The 23346-nt window shown below is 40.2% G+C and overlaps 1 protein-coding gene across 1 annotated transcript in view; it reads left to right on the forward strand.

Annotated features, from left to right (window-relative positions):
• LOC124721621 (serine hydroxymethyltransferase, mitochondrial-like) overlaps window positions 1–23346 on the forward strand; it is a 118299-nt gene that overhangs the window by 70710 nt on the left and 24243 nt on the right. Inside the window, exons 5-7 of the mRNA XM_047246680.1 lie at window positions 5825–6029; window positions 15066–15205; window positions 19147–19309. Of these exons, the coding sequence (XP_047102636.1) occupies window positions 5825–6029; window positions 15066–15205; window positions 19147–19309 (508 nt within the window). The remainder of the gene's footprint in view (window positions 1–5824; window positions 6030–15065; window positions 15206–19146; window positions 19310–23346) is intronic.

The raw sequence follows: 23346 nt of genomic DNA on the forward strand, positions 1-23346 counted from the left end.
GTGTAACACGCTCAAGAGAGATCAACATTATACGTGGAAGCTTAGCTTCTCTTCCATCTTATTAATCTTTGAGACCAATATTATATGTGAATGCTATGTGTATTAATTTAAACCATTAACTTTTCTTATTTTTGTGTTCGCGCTACTGAAGAGTGATCTTGCTATTGGCTTACTACATCATGTGTCCTATGCTGCCATCAGCAGGCGAGATCACGTGACATGACCTATGACTGTCTTACAAAAGTGCATCGATCTCGATTTCAAAGTTTCAGAAAGTAACATGCGGTGTATGGTGGAATTCAAATTTATACCATCGTAATATGAAAATATGCAGCATACATGTTGCTGCACATCATATGTCTTTCAAAACGTGTCGCCCCCCTCCCCCTGAGTTTCGTTTTCTAAAGTGCCGGGAAATTCTACTGCGGTATATAAAACCATGAACATTCAAAGGATTGATGAGTTTTACTATGCCGAGGAAGAGTATACTGTCACTTCGTAGCAGTCTGGTCCCTTTAATCCCACAAACCAACCAACTATACTGTCACTTAACACGGAAAAAATGTATTTTCACCTGGGAGAAAGTGTATTTTTAACCGGGAAATCCGGAAAAAATCCGGGAATTTTTTTTCTTTGTCCACGTATACACCCTGTATGTATGGAAGTTAACACAATTCTCGTAATCGTTTCCATGCAGCTCTTGATGGAGAGAGATATGATAGGGATGGAACTTTTGTCAATGGAGAATGAGTGGGGCACATGCCTGACTCATGACGCTTCCTCGTGTGATATTGTGGGAGCTAACATGCAGATCAATTACAACAGGAGCAACAACATTAATTTCCCCCCTCTTCTGTCATTGTTTGTTTCCTTCTGTTATGTTGTCCAAGTGTTACACTGCCACTGTCACATAACTGGTTAAAGAGGTTAATAAATAATTGTCGAGATGGTTGATGTCCATTGTGGTGTTTTGTTGCATACACTGTATAAGACTTAACTGCAATCTTCCTACACTCTCCATACACAATTCTGTTTTTTCCTGCATCGGTAAATCCCATCATCCACTCACAACCTATTGCTTGAACTGTCACTGACTGACTAGCATGTCAGAGTGCACTCAAGGAACACACAAACACATTGTAAGGAACAACTACTTTGTACCTAGCAATTATGCAGCTTGAATGGCATAAACAAGTGTCTGTGTGGAAACTTTTCAAAATGCAGTATCTCATAAACAACTCGCTCTGGAATCCTGCAATAAACACTATTGACATTCTAATTTACCCTACTTTTAATTTATTAATGTCGATAGGTAGTGTTCAGTTTTTAAAAAAGTGTGTGTTTGCACAAAAAGTACATTTTCTAAGTATTATTACAATCTGATTATTATTTATTTTATTTTTGTATGGAGCACATTCATATAAAACTTTCTGAAACACATAACTGCAATTTTGCTGTACAGCAGGTTTTATTCCACAATCTAGATTTCGGCCTTAGGCCATTATCAAGTGTTACAACTGCAACAGATTAAAGCGCAATAAAGGTACAAGTATTGGACTGAGTATCAGAAAAATAGCAGAGCAAACAGTTAAACCAATGTACGGGCTGCATGATTTTTACACGCATATTGGAAAGTTAGCTCTTCATGCCGTATTATGTAAACACTGGCATTCTCTGCCCACTTCAAAGATAATCTAACCAGCTTGTGTAAAGTGTCCAACTACCTCTTCCCATGACGTACCACAGATCACATGGCGCAAACTGGGATGCCTTTCTGATGATCTTTGACAATCATTTCACTTATGTTTATGTAAGTGGCTGCTTAGACACAGTGCAGCAAAGTTTAAAACCTGTGATGTGGTTATCTATTTTTCCGCAACCATATCAACTGAATAATGCTAATTGTCAGTAAATTAGCATATTACACAAATATTCTCCTATTTATTTTTGACAAAATTCGTTTATACAATTGAAGCCTTTATAATCAACAAACAAATCTTGAACTCAATAGTTGGCTTTGATTCCCAATCAGAAAGAATCTCAAGTCTTACATTCACAAGCACAAACAAAATCTACACAATTATCAATGCACATGCCCCTATAAACGAGGATAACAGGAAAAACAAAGAAAAAGTGGAGGCCTTTTGGAATCATCTAGATGACATTATTCAGAAAATTCCAGATAAAAACATCATCATTCTTCTTGGAGATTTTAATGCACAGATTGGTAAAGAAAAAAGATATAAGAAAATAGTTGGAAACTATCCTGCACACAAGAGAACAAACAGAAATGGTGTGAGACTAATAGAACTTTGCCAAGCACACAATTTAATTCTTAAATCCACAGCTTTCAAGAAAACTACCACGAAGACAAAAAACATGGGTATCCCCAAATCCTAGCCTTGGGGAATTTCAACTTGATCATGTGGCAATTAAGAAGATTTCTAGCAAAGAAATCATGAATGTTAGGGTACTCAGGGGTGCAAACTTGGATTCAGACCATTACCTTTCTAAAATTAAGTTCAAAGTCATCCCAAACAGGAAACGCAGCATGAAACAAATTAAGGGTCGGAAGTATAGCACAGAAGATATTAAAATCAGATGAATTCACAAAAGCAACAGAAACCATTCAGACACAAAGCTGGGGGGATATCAAGGAAAACCTCATTACTACAGCTGAACGGATAGCACCTAACAAAAAAAGTAAAAAACATGCCTGGTGGTCGCTGGAATGTGATGCCCTCATTGAAACGAGAAAACAGGCATGGCAAAATTGGCAATCACAGAAAACAGAAGAAAATAGACTGAATTTCATTACAGTTAGAAAAAACTGGTAGATAAACATATAAAAAGGATTAAGAAGACACATGAAAACAAAACTCTCCTCCAAATTGATGAAGAATTTGCTAAAAACAACACAAGGAGCTTTTACAGAACTTTCAAACAAAGGTTATCAAGATACAAAGCACCCACCCTCCAATTTCGAGATGTAAATGGGACCATCGCTCACAACAACACGGAAAACTGCAAAATACTAGCAGGCTACTTTGAGAAACTCTTGAATTGTGAACCCATCCTTGAAAAATTTGAATCCATTCCAAACAACCGTGAGAAGCCGGATTCAGAACCACCGACGACTGAAGAACTACAGAAGGTCATCTCAGAACTTAAAAACAACAAGGCGTCCGGAGAAAATCAAATAGTGGCCGAACTATGGAAAAAGGCTGACAAAAAAGCAGTTACATCCCTAAAGTGTGTTTTCGATCAAATCTGGAAAGAAGAAGAGATCCCCGCAGAATGGAGAACAGCTCTCATCCACCCTATCCACAAGAAAGGTTTGAAGACAGACCCCAACAATTACAGAGGAATATCACTGCTGGATATAACGTACAAGATTCTTTCTAAAGTCCTTTTGAACAGGGCAGAGCCGCAATTGGATCCGCAAATCGAGGAATACCAGGGAGGTTTTAGAAAGGGTAGATCATGTTCGGAACAAATACTAAACCTCAAAAACATCATGGCTTACCAAAAATCAAGGGCAAAGACATACGTAATCTCCTTCATTGATTTCAAAAAAGCATATGATTCGATTGATAGAGAATCTCTGTTATCAGTCCTGGAAGAAATGGGTTTGGATAAGAAAACAACTAATATTATAAAAGCGACCCTTACGAATACATTTTCGAAAGTTAAATTTATGGGCGAACTATCGGAACCCTTTGAAATAAAAACGGGAGTGCGACAGGGTGATGGGCTCTCACCGTTGCTGTTCAATTGTGCTCTTGAGAAAGTAGTCAGAGAATGGAACACTAATATTAAGAGTGGTATAAGACTGGGTTGCAAAAAGAAGAACCTTAAAGTAAATTGCATTGCTTTTGCAGATGATATGGCCCTGTTTGGTGAAACAATGGAAGAAGCACGGGAGCAAATCCTTGAACTAAAGAAACAAGCAACTAAAATTGGTCTTCACATCTCCTCTGAAAAAACTAAGATATTGACAAACATCAAGCACTCATGTAAATACCTCAAAGTTCAAGAACAGAAGATTGAAATAGTAAAAGAATTCAAATATCTCGGAGAATGGATTACTTGGAATGCTGGGGAAAGCAAAGCAATGGAATCCAGAAAAAATAAACTTGAATTGGCCTTCCAACTAACAAAAAATACATACAACAAAAAATCCCTTTCATGGGGGTCAAAAATTACACATTACAAGACAGTGATTAAGCCAGAAGCACTGTTTGCAGCAGAAACACTTAACATGAATTTCAAAGGCCAAATGGAGAAACTTGAGATAAAGGAAAGAAAAATTTTAAGAAAAATCATTGGGCCAAAATTTCAAGACAATAAGATTATATACATTAAAAATGAAACTCTCTACAAGAAAATTGAAAAACTTTCAGATTCTATGCGAAAAAGGAGAATAAATTTTTATGGTCATCTTCTCACAATGAATTCCAACAGATTAACTAAACAAATCTTTGACTTCTTCCGTAACCGAAAAACGAAGCCCAACTGGTTTAAAGAAACTGAGAAAGACCTAGTGGAATTAAATATTTCAGAAAATTCACTTATTGATCGAACTGCTAAATTAATTACTAAAGATGAAAACATAAGGTTCCAAGACAAATCCACACAAAAGTCCAAATCCTTCATCTCGGAAGAAGAGAGGAGAAGATCAGAAAGGATGAAGAAATACTGGGCCCTAAGAAAAGAAGAACGCACAAAGAAATGATTGATCCAGCGTACCCCAAAGAGGGTGAAACGAAAGAAGAAGAATTGAAGTTACATGTTTTGACAATGACTTGGGCTCTACTAAAGTCTAGTGATTTATAATACATAAGTAAGAGCACAAACCATGCAGCCCATTCATTGGTTTAACTGTTTGCCCTGCTATTTTTAGGATACTCAGTCCGATTCTCATACTTTTATTGTGCTTTAATCTGTTGCAGTTGTTACACTTGATAATGGCCTGAGGTCGAAACCTAGATTGTGAAATAAAACCTCTTGTACAGTCAAATAATGGCTATATCTTTCAGAAAATCTGTTTACTGGATAACAATATGAGCACCTGACTACCAATCCATTGTATGAAAACCATACATCAATAACACTTTCCATTTTCACAATATTTGCTGCCCAAGTTTCATGTGATTCGCCCTGTATATCCCACTGGAAAACACAGTACCCTTGCTAGCAAATGGAATGTGCCACGAAAATACTCAACATTTAGGCCTACACATGTACAGGAAAATATATCCTTCGGTATATTTCATTTGTGAATAGGAGAGAACAAAGTAACCTTTACTAACTTGGATACAACCAAACTGGAAAAGGGGTGGGGGCAGTGAAGTGTTGAGTTCATATGTAAACTATTACATAACAGTGCTGACAAAATAGTTGTAATGAGCTGCACAAAATTTCCATATAGAACTAAGATCGTGGGACACTTCATCCACTTAACTGCTACTGATGCTCTCTGTTATCAATTATCTTCTTTCAGTGTCTCAGTGAGGTACCTGTGTTTGAAAGGTACAATTTTATGATTTGTAACACTATGCAGATTATACTCATTTAAATTTTCAGTTGACATGAGCACCAGTATTGGTTGGACATCTTTTTACTTCTTTTCTACTCATTTTGTCCATTCCCTCTTGACAAGGTGGATGTAACTTTTGTACAGGAAAGTGGTGGAAAGAACTGAATTGAATTTTAATTTGAGATGTATGAACAACTTATGGACATGGCTCCTGTGAAATAATCAGTGATGGTAACTTCAAGGCCTAGTTATTAAAATAAATTGTTTTTCTTTTTATCTCTCTAGTTTGACCCACGGTTTCATGACAGAGTCTAAAAGGGTATCTGCAACTTCTGTTTACTTTGAATCAATGCCTTATCGCCTAGATACTGAAACTGGCCTAATAGATTATGACCAGTTGAAAAAGAATGCACTTCTATTTCGTCCAAAGGTAATAATTGCTGGAACATCAGCATATTCACGACTGCTGGACTATGAATGCTTCAGAAAGGTAAGAGTCAGGCTTAATGATATTGCTTAACATGTGTAGTGTAGTTATTGTTTATGGCAAGGTTGTTATGTGAGATGGCACATGTTCTATCAATGTTTATTATTTGTGCCTTGAAGTATAAAGATAAGTCATGGACACTGATAGCGAGAACATATTGTGTATTAAGAACATACTAAAAAATTCAATTTCTGTACCTTATTTATTACCCAGCATTAGATACAAATTCTCTTAATATAATGTCCATCCCTTTGTAATACTACTTCCATTTCTGTGCTGTAAGCCTGTACTACCACTATCCCTTTCCCCCTCTGCCTTTCCATCAGAAGGTCTTCCTGATGCAGACTGCAGACCTCGTTTGGACATGGTTTATGATTTGGGACTCAGGTTTCCACTTCTGGCATTTTCTACAACTTTTCATTAAATAAAACACATGGCCCCCATTGTGTTTGAGCTGCTGCCAATTTTCAAAATTCTGCAGAAGTGTAGATCCTGCAGGGAAGTCACCCAGTGAAGTGTGTATGCTCCACCTTGTGCCTTTCCATCTTTGCACCCTTCCCTTTAATAAGGTAGTACACCCAAAACCCAGCATGGCAGTGTCCTGTTTGTTGGCGTGTGTGAGTGGTGGGGGGGGCTTGACATGTTGGTAGCCCCTCTGGACCATGCGGGGATCGCACTGTTGGTGCCTGAGCTGAAACTGTCCTCATATGCCAATGCATATGTGCCCATCATGACTGGGGCACGGGGACTTCGAGGAATGGATTACTGGCCAAGTAGCCATTGCTGAGGTCGGGTGGCAGCTTGTTTGGCACGAGTTGCACCATGGCAGATGACTTGCATCTGGTCATAGAGCACCAGCAGTCTCTTCAGAAGGAAAGAACTCGTTCAACACAGAGATAAGACCTGAGGGTGTTTGCTTCCCTGCCTATGCGATGGGAGGAACATAAGGCTAAGTGACAAGCAGAGAAATACTCCCCCCAATACATAGTGTGTACAAGTATATATGGGGATTATTTTTTGGCTGCAAATCCTTTATTCTTTGTAGAGGATATAGAGGGCAAGTTTGGGAAAGTTGCAGCCAGCTCTAAAATGAAGAGTGGGTCAGTTTTGATTAAAGCAGCATCCCCTCTCCATTCAGGGACTCTGCTTGCTCGTGACAAGCTGGGTGACATTCTGGTGACCATCACTCCCCATAATAGCCTTAATATGGTACAAGGCATAATTTTGCATCGTGATTTCTTGCTGTTTGATGATGAACTACAAGTCTACTTTGAGTGACGGGGTATCCTCTTTCTTGTTGTGTCCAAAGGGGCTGAAGAACAATAATGTTGCTAGTGGGGCCTTCATCTTGGCCTCTGAAGGTGACTAGCTGCCTGAGAAGGCGAAGGTGAAGGTGATAGTGTACTGGTGTGATGTGAAACCGTATGACCGCCACCACCACCCCCCACCCCTCCCCATGCGGTGCTTCAAATATATGAAATTCAGGCATATTTCTTCGCACTGTGATCCCAGAACAATCTTTTGGGATTGTGGACAACTGTTGCATGCAAACGTTCCTTGTGCCCTTTCTCCTGTCTGTGTCTACTGTGGAGAGCGTCATTCTTCCTGCGCACCAGACTGCACTGTCTTTGAGAGAGAGAGAGAGAGAGAGAGAGAGAGAGAGAGATACATACAGGAATTTGAGACTCTGTGTAACTAACATACCAAGAGGCCAAGAAAAGGTTAGCATCTGCATCCTGCATGCATGACAATGTTGCCCCCTCTGACTACGATACTGTCACCTATTATGCATCCTACCATACCTGCCACCCTGATGGTTAGGGGCTGTTCTCCTGCTACTTCCCCCACACGCACTTTGGGAGCAACAGCTCTCAACCCACCAGGGATGCTGATCCCCATCCCCCAGCTGGAGATGCAACATCCTTGCTTGGGTTCTCACACCAGAATGGGCTTGCTCAGAATGCCCCCCCCCCCCCCCCCCCCAAGGTTTCTGCCAGTCTGCAACTGGACACCAGCCAGAGGCTAAAGGAGCCACAGCCTGCTGGCCTGCTGGTCGTAGGGTTTTGCGATATTCCTCAGTCCCTGAAACTGATTCAGGAAAGCTCTCACAGTCATCTAAACTCCATAAGGAGAAGAAAGATAAAAAGTAGTCTTCATTGCGGTGGCTCCCACGCCACTGGATCCCACATGTTTGGCTTCTGTGGCCGAGGTGGCGATCTCAGTCACCCTGAGGCTCCACATTGCACCACACAATGTGTCTCAGAACCTGTGTGTGTTAATATTGTTAGCTCTTAGCTGGTGGCAGCAGGTGACCCTGGAGCATAACCTGCCTTCTTGGTCCCTTCATGCCCTGACAGTATACTGATAACATGATTCTCCAGTGAAATTGTAGTGGTTTCTTCCACCACCTGGCTGAGCTGCTACAACTCCTCTGCTGCTTTTGGCGTTGTCCTTCAGGAAACTTGATTTCCAGCAACGTGGACCACTGCCCTTCATTGCTATAAGGGTATTTCAAAAAATCACGCTGACTATGATAGCGTGTCAGGTGGAGTGGCACATATGTTCTGCTCTCTGTATACAGTGGACTTGTGTCTCTTGATACAACTTTGGAGGCTGTGGCTGTTCGGATAAGGATATTTCAGGATTTTACCATCTGTAATGTTTATCTCCCTCCCAATGGTGAATTGCCTTGGAACATATTGTCTGCATTGGTTGCACAGCCCCCCCCCCCCCCCTCACCTTTCTTAATCTTGGATGACTTCAATGCCTATAACCCTTTGTAGGGTGGAACCACAATCACTGGCCACGGTAAAGATATTGAAAAGTTACTGGCAGATCTCGAGCTCTCTCTCTTGAACATTGGTAGCCCCACACACCTGAGTGTGGCAAGTGCAGCTTAATCAGTCATTGATCTTTCTGTATGCAGCCCTAGTCTTCTCGCATCCATCCACTGTAGAATCCATGATGACCTTTGTGGTAGTGACCTATTGCTCCTCTCTCAGCATCACTCCTCTGGGTGCTCGCCCACATGGGCTCTCAACAAAGCAGACTGGGATGCTTTCACCTCCACTGTCATTCTTAGCTCCCAGCTACGTGGAGGTATTTATGCAGTTGTCCAGAGTGCAACAGCAAACAATTGGCAACCTGCTTGGCTATCCCCTATTTCTTTGGATCCCCCCCCCATCGGAACATAGTACCTTGGTGGAACTCAGAAATCTCGGAGGCTCTTAGAGCTCACAGCAGGCTCTGCAAAGCCATAAGTGGGATCCATTGATGGAGCACCTCATTGCCTTTAAATGGCTCTGTGCCCAGGTTCACTACATAATAAAACTATGGAAGAAAGAATGCTGGGAACGGTAAGTTTCAGCCATTGAATCATGTACATCTCCTTCACATGTCTTGGCAAAGATCATAATCCTCTACACGTAAGTCCCCAGCAGGTGTACCTCGTATTTCCTTCAACAGTGCCCAGAAGCTGAACATTTTGCTCTGCATAATGCTCAAGCTCTGCATCTGAGAACTATCAACCTGCCTTTCGTGTCATTAAACAGCAGGTGGAGTGCATACATTTCTTTCACTACATTTCTTCTGGAGCCCTATAATTCTCCATTCAGTGAGTGGGAATTCCTCAGTGCCCTAGCCCTTTGCCCTGATGCAACACCAAGGCCAAACTACATCCACAACCATATGCTCAAACACTGATCAGAGGATTGTCAGCATTATCTCCTTGCCACCTTCACCCATATTTGGAGTGAGGGAGAGTTTCTATCTCAATGGCAAGAGATCATCTTCATCATCTCAGTACTGAAATCGGGTAAGCAGCCCCTAGAGATGGAAAGCTATATCACTCAATTAGTCTCACCAATGTTCTCTGTTAAGTCACTCAAATGGATGGTGAGCTGGCAGTGTTGGCTCCTTGAGTCTCGAAGCGTTCTGGCTCCAAACCAAGGCAGTTTTCACCAAAGCTGCTCCACCGCTGATAAGTTAGTTTGCCTGGAGTCTACCATCTGGACAGCTTTTGACTGACGTCAACACCTTACTACTGCCTTCTTTGACCTATAGGAGACTTATGACTTCACATGGTGACATGGTTCAAGTTGGTGCTTCCCACAGTACCCCCGTACCCAAGAGAATGGGGTCCTGCAGAGCTCTGTATTGAGTGTCCCTCTCTTTCTAGTTGCCATCAGTGGTCTAGGAGCAGCCATGAGGTCTTCAGTATCACCCTCTATGTATACCAATGATTTTTGCTCCTGTAGCATGGTTATTGCTGAGTGCTGACTGCAGGGTATCATTCAAAAGATGTAGTCGTGGGGTCTCGCACACAGCTTTCAGTTTCCAGTCATAAAGACTTGCATCATGCACTTCTGTCAATGCCATACCATTCATTCACAATCAGAGATCCGCCTCCCACAATAGAGACCCAGAACTTGGTTCATAACTGCAGTGACACTGCTCTGAATTCAAACTTCCCCCACTGTTGCCTCTTGTCAACGAGCAATTGTGTATGCCCCCATGCCATGTACCCTAACCTCGGACTTGTCTTGATTTATGCTTTGAACTGAGAGATTCAGTTGACTCCATTGATTTTCACTGCCTGTTCCTGGCTGTCCTTGGTGCATTTCTGGGTCCAAAGTGGTACACACTGATTGCTCAGCAATCGACGGACAAACTGGTTTTGCATGCACACATGCAAGGAGCAGCGAACTATGCTCCCTGCCAAATAGATGCAGTGTCTTCAGTGCCGAATTGGTGGCCCTCGAACAAGCCCCTAGCCATGCTCACTCTTGCACCGGCAAGGTGCTTTTAATTTGCAGTGATTCCCTGATCAGGCAGTAGACCAGTGCTATCCTTGTTACCCTTTAGTCAAGAGTACCCAGGATCTTCCTTGTGACCCTCATCAAGCTGAACAGCTAATCATCATGTGTGGGCACCTGGACATATCAGGGTCTCAGGGAATGAACACGCCAACTGCTTGGCAAAGTTGGCAACCAATGCCAATTTTGGAAATGGGGTCCCAGAGCTGGACCTTCACTTGACTCTATGCCATCATTTCTTGGAGGTCTGGAACTCTGAACAGTTTGCCCTGGACTCTCCAAACCAACTGAGGGCAATAAAGGAGACTGCAACCACATGGCAGTCTTCCCCTCGTGCTTCTCAAAGAGACTCCACTGTTCAGTGTGTACTATGCACTGGCCGCACTTGGCTGTCCCGTGGTTACATACTCCATTGTGAGGACCCACCTTACTGCCAGTTTGGCACCCAACTGATGGTGGCCCACGTCCTACTAGAGTGCTCAAATTTAGCTGCTTTGTGGCAATATCTTAAACTTCTTGGCACACTACCTCTGATACTAGCAGATGATGCAAAGCGACTGACCTGGTTTTACATTTCACCTGTGAAGATGTTTTGTACGTGTCTCTGTGAGGTGGGGCACTTTGGCCTCATTCAACACCTGAGAGGCTGGAGGGGCACCCCTCATCTGCTCTGGCCCAGGGGACCTACAGCAGCCCTTTCTTGGTGGTCCAGACTGGTCTCTACTGTTCCCATCTTTTTATTCTCCTTATTCTTTTATGTTTGCCATTTTAATTTTTTGTCTTTCCTAAAATTTTATCATCTTCTGTGCTGCTCATTTTCTTGGGGTAACAGAGGGCGAGGTGGTGCTGGTCGAATACAGGAGGTGCATCTCCCACCACATACCATGCCCCAGGGATCTCCCAACTGCAGATCACCCACTTTACTCCCTCTCACCCCACTCCTACTTCTCTTTGATTTTGTCTCTGTTTTATTGTACCTTGGTTACAGTCGGGTTGTTTATGGTTTGATACACACAGGATGAAGGGACTGATGACCTCACAGTTTGAACCCTTCAACTCCAAAAAACCAAACAACCAACTTCTTCATAATATCAGAGAAATTTTATTTGTTGCCTTCTACATCATCATTCTTGTTAATAGTGTGTCGTTGTCAGTTATTATTTTTCAGTCTTGCAATGAGTAATGCATGCTGTTGGTGAGAGTAAATATACAGTGGTTGTAGAGATAGAAAATATGCTGATGACCACCATTGGTGGGAAATCCTAGATAATTGTAAACAATGTTAAAAAAATACAAATTGTTTTAGGAAGCTGTTCTGCAAAATTCAGGAAACAGGATTTTCAAGCCAAGTACAGGACTCTGGTGACATATTTGCGTGCATTGTGTAAGGAACACACTCAAGATGTTCACACAGTGATAGTGAAATGGGCTAGGAGCTATTATATATGGACTGACCTCATGACAGAGGTGATGACTTTCGAAAGATTGTTGCTCAGGCTCATATCACCATTTTTTACTTAGTGCAACTGTTCCAGGATCATGATCGACACCTTCCTGGTAGTGCTGTAAGGCAAGTTAATATGTGGCTTGAGAACATGCTGATACCTGACAAGACACTCAGTTTTGTGGTATTGGTTTAGAGTAACCATAGAGTTAAACCTGAGTAATGTTGGAAAGGGAGGGTCAGATAATTAATAGGATTTGTTTTCTCTTAAGTGAAAATTTCCGGGACGTTGGAGGAACCAGCCTCATGAAATCAGATGGGAGATATCCCTGCTAAAATAACGTTCTCAAAATGCCAGATACTAGCACAATAAATAAGGAATGTGGATCAGAATGTTCAGTGACCTCGTTTCATCAAAATAGGAAAGGGGTTAGAGGTAAACTACGTTATCTGCTGATAGACTGTGACTATATTGTTATGTGTGTCTAAGCATCATATATATAGATAAGAAATATGGATATTTTCTTTGGAGATTTACATCATAGCAGATTTCTACGAGAGTAATCCTTTTCAATTGGTAGGCGTAGCCATTTATACCAAATGGAAAGTTCCTCTAAAGAGTATTGATATACACTATCTGATCAAAAGTATCTGTATCCCTTACGTGATGCGGAATTGGCCACTAGGTGTTACGAGATAGACTTGCCTGCATAAACAGAGGCAGAGCGTGTATGGTGTTGTTGTAGAGAAGATGTAAACAGCAGAATGTGTCGGTCAACAGATTTCATTGACGTTGAATGTGGGCTAGTCATTGGATCTCATCTGAGTAACAAATCCATCACAGCAATTTCAAGCCTTCTAAAGCTGTTCAAGTTGGCTGTTGGTGATATTATTGAGAAGTGGAAACGTGAAGGAACAACCAGAGCTAAATCAAGACCAGGTAGACCTCGTGTACTGATGGGCTGAGATGATCAAGCATTGTGGAGGGCAGTTTAAAAACAAAGGCAGGGAATCAGTGGAAGGAATGACTTGTGAGTTGCAACATGCTACCAGCAGTAAAACCAGCACAGTGACTGTGCATATGGAGTGAAAAAAGACTGGGCTACATTGGTGAAGCAGCTCCTCATAAGCCACACATTTCTGTAGTCAGCGCTAAACAACACTTGAGGTGGTGTAAAGAGTGATGCCACCAGCAGTGGATGACTGGAAATGAGTGATTTAGAGTAATGAATCACACTGTACACTCTGGCAATCTAATCGAAGGGCTTGGGTTTGGTGAATGCCTGGAGAACATTACCTTACCTGCCATCATGTATAGTGCCAGTGAAATATAGAGGAGGTGATTTTATTATGGTGGTGGTGGTGGGGGGGGGGGGGGTGTTGTTTAGTATGTGGTCCCCTTGTTGCACCTAATAAAACTAAATTTAGAAGGATACGAGCACATTTTACAACATTGTGCACTGCATACAGTAGAGGAACTATTCAGAGAGAATGATTGTAATATCAGGATGACAGTGCAGTCTATTGTAAAGCAGTATATATGAGATAATGGCTTGTTGACAATAGCATTCCTGAAATGGACTGGCCTGCCTGGAGTCCTGACCTGCACCCAATGGAACACCTTATAGTTGTTATAATGCCAACTTCCCTCCAGACCCCAGCATCCAGCATTACTACCTTCTGTGGTTTCAGCTCTTGAAGAACAATGGGTTGTAATTCCTCCACAGAGATTCAGGTACCACCCTGAAAGTGATCCCAGCAGAGGCAAACCATCATAAAGGTGAAGGGTGGACACATCCCATATCAATGTCCACTATTAGGTGTCAGGATATTTTCGATCTGGTGGTGTATCTTAGAAAAACACTTTTAATGATAGTGATATTCAAAAATTTCAGTTTAGGCTAAAAGGCATTACTGTGTACCTGTCTCTGTGTTGCGTTCAGTTCTGTAGCAAAATGTAAATAGTTGCACCAGTGGGATAGCAGGTAGCAGCAATGTATGACTTACGGAATACTCATTGTTAAGAGTGTGTAATGTAGTGCATACATTACTCACTCTTAGTTCCTGTGAAGTGCCTTTTCTATCACAATATGACAGAATAAAAGTGAACTGTGTTATTGATATGTGCATCATGTTACAAATTGATTGTGTTTGTGTGACTGAGTAGCTTAGAATCCAGATGGTCACATGGAACCCAAGAAAAGAAATAAAGAAGAAGATGGGGAAGATCTGGAGAGTACATTACTTGTAGCATGACTGTAAATCCGTATTTCCAACTTTGATACGTTGGTGTTGTAAGGATGCACATTATAGTATTTCAGAAAATATTTTATGGCCATTTCCCCCATTGCTGTAGCTGGTTATGGTCTAAGGCTGGGGCTACTTACCCACTATCTCTAGTCACTCTTAGTTCCTGTGAGTTTACAGTGTTGTTGGCATATCAGCTATAGTTCTGACAAATATTTGTCCAACTATAAATCAACTAACAGCTGTATTTTTCACACTTAGTTGGAATGTCCATTTGAAAACATTAGATGATTTCCAGTGCTACTAAATTTGCTTGGTGGCATGTCTGTCAAAACTAGTCCTATATCCAGTCCATTAATTACAGATACTGAAGTTTCTCATGAAAAATTAAGTGTCTTGAGCGATTTCAAAGTGCTGTGTGTGTGTGTGTGTGTGTGTGTGTGTGTTGTGAAGGATGAAGGTTAGGTGGTTTAGTTCCACGTCCCTGCAGATATGAATACAAGATGAAAGATAATATTTGACAATTGTTTTCAGATCTGTGACTCAGTTAAAGCAGTGTTGATGGCAGATATGGCTCACATTTCTGGATTGGTTGCTGGTGGTGTTATCCCAAGTCCATTTGAATATGCTGATATTGTAACAACGACCACACACAAAACACTTCGTGGAGCAAGGTATTGTCAAAGATTCCTCCTATAATTGTCAAAACAAGTATCATGAAACAACTATTTTGCTATAGTTTTTCAGTTGTGATGAAGTGTACTGATAGTTCTTTACATACTGAGTGTAAGTGAGAAAGGGTATTGTTTGCAGTTAAAATGTGTTTGTTTTGACACTCTACATTCGTAGTTTGTAGCATGTAATGAATGTTACTTGCTGCCAGAAAAAATTTGCTTCCTGTTCCATTGCACTGAATGGGGCACAGAAATGCCAGTGCTGCAAACTTACAACTAAGTGGTTAGTTCTCAAATAAATCACAGATAATGACTGAAATTAAATGCATAGTAATTAATAAGTAGCTTCTAGTGCCATCTAGTAGCGTATCTTTTAGTCTTTTTACATGCCATTTATGCTCTTCAATTTCTTGGTTCTCACTTTGCAGGTTTGTCAGCTTTATTTATTGTAGCCCTCACCAAATTCTCTTTTTTTGAATCCATAGCACCAAATGAACTGCAAATACAGAAGATTCTTCCTCTTGTTTGAAGACTTAAACTTCTCTTATTGGTATTTTGGCAGTCTAGTTGTAACGTAATTTACTACCACAGCATTTTAGATACTTTGACACTGGTTCTTCAGCTGTATAATTTTCTTCGCCATTCCAATCAATGAAGTTTCTATATATCTTACTTACATCAAGAATAACAGTGTATTCAGTGAACAGGAATGATGATAGGCACTTCTTTTAACTTTCATGTTTGTGGTAGTCTTTGCTCAGTGCACAGTTAATAAAGCAGTTATGGTAAGCTACATGTCTATCTTCATTTCTCCCAACTTACTGATTTTGCACTTTTACAATCTGCCATTGTTTACAAATAAAGGTGGACCTGATTTATACATATATCCAAGGGAAGAGAAAACATTACTTGTAACTCAGAATTACTTATAAGTGAGATATAGATACAGTAATACGCACCGTATTCTCCATTGGAAAAAATATATGTTTATACAAGTGTGAACTTCACAAATGTCGAAGATAGAGTACAGTATTAAAAGAAAAAATATTACTTGGTCCTGCTTTAGAGAAATTAGATACTGTATTGTAACTTGGCACTTTGCACTGTACAAACAACAAAGATGCAGTATTAAAGAGAAAATACGTTATTTTGAACTCAATCCTGCTTTAATGAAATCGGATAATTTGGCTTCTTTCACTTTTCATGCATTAACTGTATACATCCAATTTTGCAAACTTAGTAATGAATTCAGAGCTTTTTCACTACAGATTTTCACACTATGTAATGTCTGCACACATTGATTGTACTTAACACTTCACTCAGCATAGATGTTTCAAGATTAAAATAGTCATCTCCATCACTGTCACTTGAAGCTGGTTCACCTTCTTGATCGCCACCACATTGTTGGAAAGCATCAGCAATAATCACCTCATCCTGTAGTTCCACACACTCACCTAGATTGTCACCAAAATGTACAAAACTGTCAAAATCTGCATCCTCCAGTAGCGCTAACTCATTACCTGACACCTTCTCCTCCTCCTTCTTCTTCTTCTTCTTCTTCTTCTTCTTCTTCTTCTTCATCATGATGATCATCATCATCATCAACAGTAGTCCCTTCCAGTAACACACCAGATGTACAGAAATGGTTGTTGATTGTAGAGGATGACACCAGCTGCCATGCAGCCAAAAGAAATTCCACAGCTTGTAGTAAGTTAACTGAGAGATTTTCATTTCCTGCATCAGTGAGTGGTATCTTATGTTAAACCAGGTTTTTTTCTACATTGCACTTTGAAATTTGCAGTAATGCCCAAATCAAGTGGCTCTAGAACACTGGTACAGTTTGGAGGGAAAAATTCCACTCAAACATTTTCCAAAACTATTTGGAATGGATATGCTGCATGTCGACCCATAGTCATCCAAGAATTTGTATTTCATTTCTATTCTGTAGGTTTTGTCTTTCACCTTTTAAACACCTCAGATTCTTAGACTGTCCTGTCACAAGTGGGGGAAGTTTGTCAGCTCCACCTGCATCTGTGGCCAGAACTGTCGCATGAATTTTACTTTTCTTCCTTCCATGGCATGACCCATGGTATTCAGCTAATGTTTTACAAGGAAGCAGACTGTAGAATGTACAGATCTTGCCACAGTTTTAGACACTTTGAGATTGATAATCCCTTCAGATACCTGGCAGAACCTTGTCAATTCAGTGTTGCACTGTGATATCGTACACAGCTTTAGATTTGCCAGAAATTGTTCTAACTGTGATGTCATGATTTATAAATCCTTCTAACTGTCCCGACAGGCCTTGAAATCAGCAGTGATGTGAACACTTCTGCTAAATCTATCACCTCTGCTTTCAACATTAAAAAGTCGCTACTGGTTGGTAAAGTTGCACCCCATTTTTGTTGGAACCATTCAAAAAGTGCCTTTTCCAAATCTATGTCTCTCTCATCTTGCTGATGGCTGTGTATTGTTAATTTTGCAACCAATTTTAAAAACCTTCTCAAAATACTGTTTCTTTTGCTGATGGTAGTTTGTAATATGGTATAGGCAAGTCCCAAATCTGAAGCTATTTCAGATTTTGTTTTGTGTGTAGCACCCACCTTGCATATTAATTTTACTTTCTGATCTGCATAACTTTTCCTTTTTATGTTCTCCATGACTGATCAAAAATGACTGAATGGTAGAACTACTAATCAACAATAAAAGTCAGTCGGCAACTTTCAACTTCAGTCGTTATCACATAGGAAATTCTTGTATTGAAAACAACAGTGCCAGGAGTGTCTTGTTTCCAAGTCACCTACTCTGGTTTACCATGGCTTTGCGCCTTGTCTCTGCGGAACGACCCACTCACAGTTCTTGCGTACATCAACAAAGTTAAAGAAAATATCACTGGGCTTCTTTTCAAACAGTGCTCATTACAAGTACACAAAACTCAGTTTATTTCACTGGAATTTGTTATATATAGCAGCATATTACATAAAGATGTGTCCCCATATATAAGTTTTAATTAACACATTTTTAAATTATATTTTGCTGGGACCTATAAAACTTTATGTACAAATAAGAATTACACAGAACAGAGTGACACACAAATCAGGTTCAGTTGTTTCTTCAGCTGAAACGCAAGAGGACCCTACAGCAATTGGTTCTGTTTGCAGATGATTCTGTTTAATCTGGAGTGGGAGTATCACATCCTTTCACTTGGTGCACTTCTGTGTCTTGTTACAACCTTTCAAATACTGTAAAAAAGAATCAGTTTGATGGTTCCACTGTTCTTCTTTGAGGGGGCATCATTTTAAGAGCACATACCTCAATGCATGTGTTTTCTAGGCATAAGATGTAGCCCTTTTTTGTTGTGGATATGGGCCTGGGTTCCATTTCATAGATGATGGTGATTCCCAGACACACAGGATGAACACCTGCAAAACATGGACATCTTGTGCAGAGTTAATTTCAGTTGAGTATGCATGGGATGCTCAAGGCCAAATGACTGAAGTCCTAAAACTCACACCACAGATCGTAATCGGTCTTTAGAGGGAGTACATCGAGTGCCGTCACTACAAGCCATGCTGGACAGCCTGATATGCAATATAAGAACCTCTTGTGCCAGCACACAGAATAAGTGCCAGCTAAAGCCCTTGGCATGTTTCTCCAGTATATATTTGTTTGTATTATAGTGCTGCCAGATGCATATTGATCAACACATTACTGTTGCCTTGTTTTGTGGATCGTCAAAATCTGTTAACTTTTGGCCATCGTGTGTAATATAATCTCAAAAATATACGTAATCAGTGACAAAGACAAATCAGTATGACAATCGCATATTAAATGAGCAGTACTGATGTTATGACATTAATGAAGAACTTAATTCCTTTGTTCCAACATATCTTAATATCAATTTACATTGTAGGTTTCTTTCTTTGCTATTTTGTTATTAGATCTGGCTTGATTTTCTATCGACGTGGTGTAAAAGGTACTGATAAGGCTGGAAAAAGTATACTGTATGATTTTGAATCTCGCATCAATGCAGCTGTGTTCCCATCACTTCAGGGTGGCCCACATAACCATGCCATTGGTGCAGTGGCTGTAGCATTAAAACAGGTGAGTGAGTGTAACTGAAAATAATTTTATTATGTCTGTTATGATTCTAGCAATACTATCTAAGACTGCACTGATCCATTATTTTTCATTAGGCTAAAAAATGTCTAAGTTGAAATATTAATGAGTTGTTACATCACTAACATTATATACTCCTTTATTTTCCTCTTAATGTTCATATGTTCATTGAAGTCTGTCACATTTTCATAAATTGTTTCTTAAGGGCAGTACGTGGCCTTATATTGACAAAGTTAAATTGAAATAAAAGAATGTATGAATATTTATAAATTTTTGCACTATGCCTGCATAATTTGGCATTTGTTACGTGCGTGGTGATGGTATTAGTAGATTTCACACTTACAGTAACATGGACAGATACATACACACATCTGTACGTACATATTGCTGAGGGTCTGTTGAGGAATAAGAGTAATGTTTGCTGAATGTTATGCCACATCAACCTTACATCTTAGTTTGGAAATAGTAGATGAAAACTGCTGACATAAACCAGAAACTTTTGTTGTAAAAAGAGAAAGGTAAAAGTTATTGGCCTGGCAGAAGAAGAATGTCTTTTACTACTACAAAATTTATATCTACTATAAACTACTTCACACAGTTAGTAGTCACAAATATCATTAGATGTGGGAATAGGTGGAAGTCAGGAGAGTTCTCAATCTAGTGAATAAGATAGACATACCAGCAACTTGTATTTCAGATTACTCAAGATTTCCCCCTGCCAAAGCAACTTTGTAGGTGGATGCATTGTCCTGATGCAGGGCGATAGTCTTCTGTTTAAATCTAGGCCTCTTCTCAAATAACTTTTCTTTAACCAGTTAGTCCCAAACCACCAAGACATTAGATACCAATTATGCCTACAGTTTCCCATCCCTCGGAATGGGAATCACCAAACTACTTCTATTAGAAAACAGACTGAAGAAAGGGAAACCTATGTTTATGTTGACTGGAAAGCACCCTTTAAAATTTCATAGTAGAAAGGTAAAACATAGGTAGCAAAAGTTTGTGTACAACTGGTACAGAAATGAGACTGTTATAAGAGCTGAACACGGTGTATACGATCCGGGACAACCGGGAGATTCCGGAAAAACTCGGGAATTTTTTCATCCAGGAGAAAACCAGGAAAAACCCGGGAATTTTTTAGAATTCCAGGAATTTTTCATTGTTTTAGTTTTTAGTTACATTTTTGTAACTTTGACTAGTAAGAACCAATACTCTAACAAAGAATATTACTGTATTACTGTATCTCACTACTGCAGAATAATACTGCAGCAATAAAACACAAACAAGAGGAAAAAATGAAAATAAAACTTAAGTTTCAAAGGAAATGCACCATATACAAGAATAAAACACAGTGCTAATACAAGTGTGTGCCAACAGCAAAACGTGTCAAAGCCCTTAGGAAGACTATGCAGTGTTTCATAACAACAAATTGTCTCTGATGAGCATGAAGTCACTACTGTTTACAATAGATTTCTTTGAGTGGTTGCGAGTGAGCTTATGCGCATGTGCAGTTCAGTCGCGTATGAGTAGTACCTTCTCCCGCTTCTGGCTACAGAAGTGTGGCAGTTAGCTGTACAGCCGGCCGATGTGGCCGTGCGGTTCTAGGCGCTTTAGTCTGGAACCGCGTGACCACTACAGTCGCAGGTTCGAATCCTGCCTCGGGCATGGATGTGTGTGATGTCCTTAGGTTAGTTAGGTTTAAGTAGTTCTAACTTCTAGGGGACTGATGACCACAGATGTTAAGTCCCATAGTGCTCAGAGCCATTTGAACCATTTGAACCAGTTAGCTGTACAAGCAATTGCAGCAAGCAGCCAGATGCTATCCGGAAAAATTTTGCTGGTGTGCCTAAGCTGGCAGATTCACGTATGTTCAACAGGCCTGGAACTAGGGGGCAGGGGCAAACCGTGGTATCTGCCCCTGGTGGCAGTTTCAGGGAGAGGGAGGGGCGGCACCAAATTCATATTATTGAGGAAAAAGACCTTGTTTCACAAAGCGCCCACATCCGTCGCATCTAGAAGTAAACTTTCCTGTAGACAAAAGGGGACGGGTCTATAAGAGCTGAGCGATTAAAGCCGCAAGGGTGAATGACAGTTGCTGTTTATGTGGTTGACTGAGTCTGCAGATGATCAGCGTTGTTATAACTACTAGCGAATTCCATAGATTCAGACTACTAGAGTGGAAATAAGCGACTAACAGGAATAACAGGCAACTAAGATTATGTATTCCCTTCTCCGTGTATCCAAGAAAATGATATTTTGACAAAACATTTTTGGCTAGACCGCTACACTACTAAGGGCCACTACTAAGCAGCCGCTAAAGTTCTATTCTGGGAATAGCACGGAAAACGCGTTGTACGAACACGCAATAATGCCTAACTGGAGAACAAATGCGGGATAACTAAACCGGTGATTGTGGCAGGGTTGGTGAAGTTAACCAGAGAATAAATTTTGACACTGGCAGGAATAGTTACAGAATTAGTGGTGACAATATTGTTAGTCAGAACGAGCAAGGAGAAGAAATGAAGACTCTCACAAATTACAGAATAATATGATGATTCCAAATTTATATAAAAATTTTGTACTACTACTTTTCGATCTCGTGCTTCAGAAACTAGAGAGTATGAATGAAATGTGAAACTATTTTCTGACATAAAACTCTTTGCTTGTAGTAGGCCTAATATGCATTTGATATTGGTACTTTGTGAATTATATTCTGTTGTGTTATAAAAATGACCATATGTGCCAAAACAGTCTCGTTTATTTGGTGCGTGTAACAATTGCTGCAATATTAGGCAGGCATATTTCATTTTATCTAGCACACAGTGACAAAATACATGTAATCAGATCGAGAAACCGCACCACTCTTGGGTACTTTGTATTAACAGCTTTTCTGGTAGTAGACAACCACATTCCGTTTTTTCGCGTAGCAAAACGTTGACGAACTTTGATGAGGTAATAGATTCTTTCCCAGAAAGGAAAGTATGCTGTATAGAGCTGTGGCAAGATTAGAGAGAGAGAAAAGGCTAGGACTTAAGGATTGAAGGTATGTGTACTGTCTTGCTTGTCTCTTGTCTTTACTCATTTTATGTATCCTATATCTAATTTTATGTTACTCAAAACAGCAAGTTATTAGCTAATAGGCAGTAAAGACTGCAAATTTTCTGAAGAATTCTTGTTCTCCCAGTTACAAATAATCCCATCCACCATTAATTGCGAGATTTTTTAAAGAGGGGTATGATGTCATACTGGCCGACTGGGAGTAGGAGAGGCACCACAGGACATTTTAATTTCCACTGGCCTGAATATAGTTTGATGGCACCCATTACAAAATATTACACGTTTGAATTCCACAGAGCGAAATACAGAGACGTGCGATGGAAGAATGCTGTGTTGAAGAGGCGTGGCACTGCACTTCGGCACACTTAAAATGTAATAACATGTCTTACGTTCCCTCGATCATATGTTTTATGTATCAGACTCATCATAAAGATGTGCGCTACAAAATAAAGATATTTTTGAAAAGTCGATTTTTTTAAATTTTTGGTGTCCTACCTCAAATGCTTGAGGGAGGGGGAGCGCCACTATCTAATATTGCCCCAGTTCAGAAATATCGTAGATCCGGACCTGATGCACAGAGCAGTCAGAGTTGTAGTGGGGAGGTGATAGTATCCACGTGATTCGTGTTTATGTTAAGTGATTTTGCTGTTTCCTCTTCGTTTGTTGCTCTCACATCCAATGAAAACAAAACAGATTTCTGTGGAGCCAGGAGCTATCAAGTGAATTAAAATACATTCATATAATTATGGAAGGCTAAAATCTGTTATTCGTTTAAGATTTTATTTTGTTTCCACCGTTCTGACAGTCAAGCATTAATTGCCTTGCAGAAAAATGAAGTTTTTTTGTTGCTTTGTTAAAGAAATTTGACTTTTATTAATCTTTTCTGCTGAGACAGTCAATTTATTTGAAATGAAGTGTTAAACTCCACACTATTGGCTAGTTTCAACTGTTCGCTACATTTCAAG

The sequence above is a fragment of the Schistocerca piceifrons genome, chromosome X (assembly GCF_021461385.2).
Source record: "Schistocerca piceifrons isolate TAMUIC-IGC-003096 chromosome X, iqSchPice1.1, whole genome shotgun sequence".
Taxonomy (NCBI): domain Eukaryota; kingdom Metazoa; phylum Arthropoda; class Insecta; order Orthoptera; family Acrididae; genus Schistocerca; species Schistocerca piceifrons.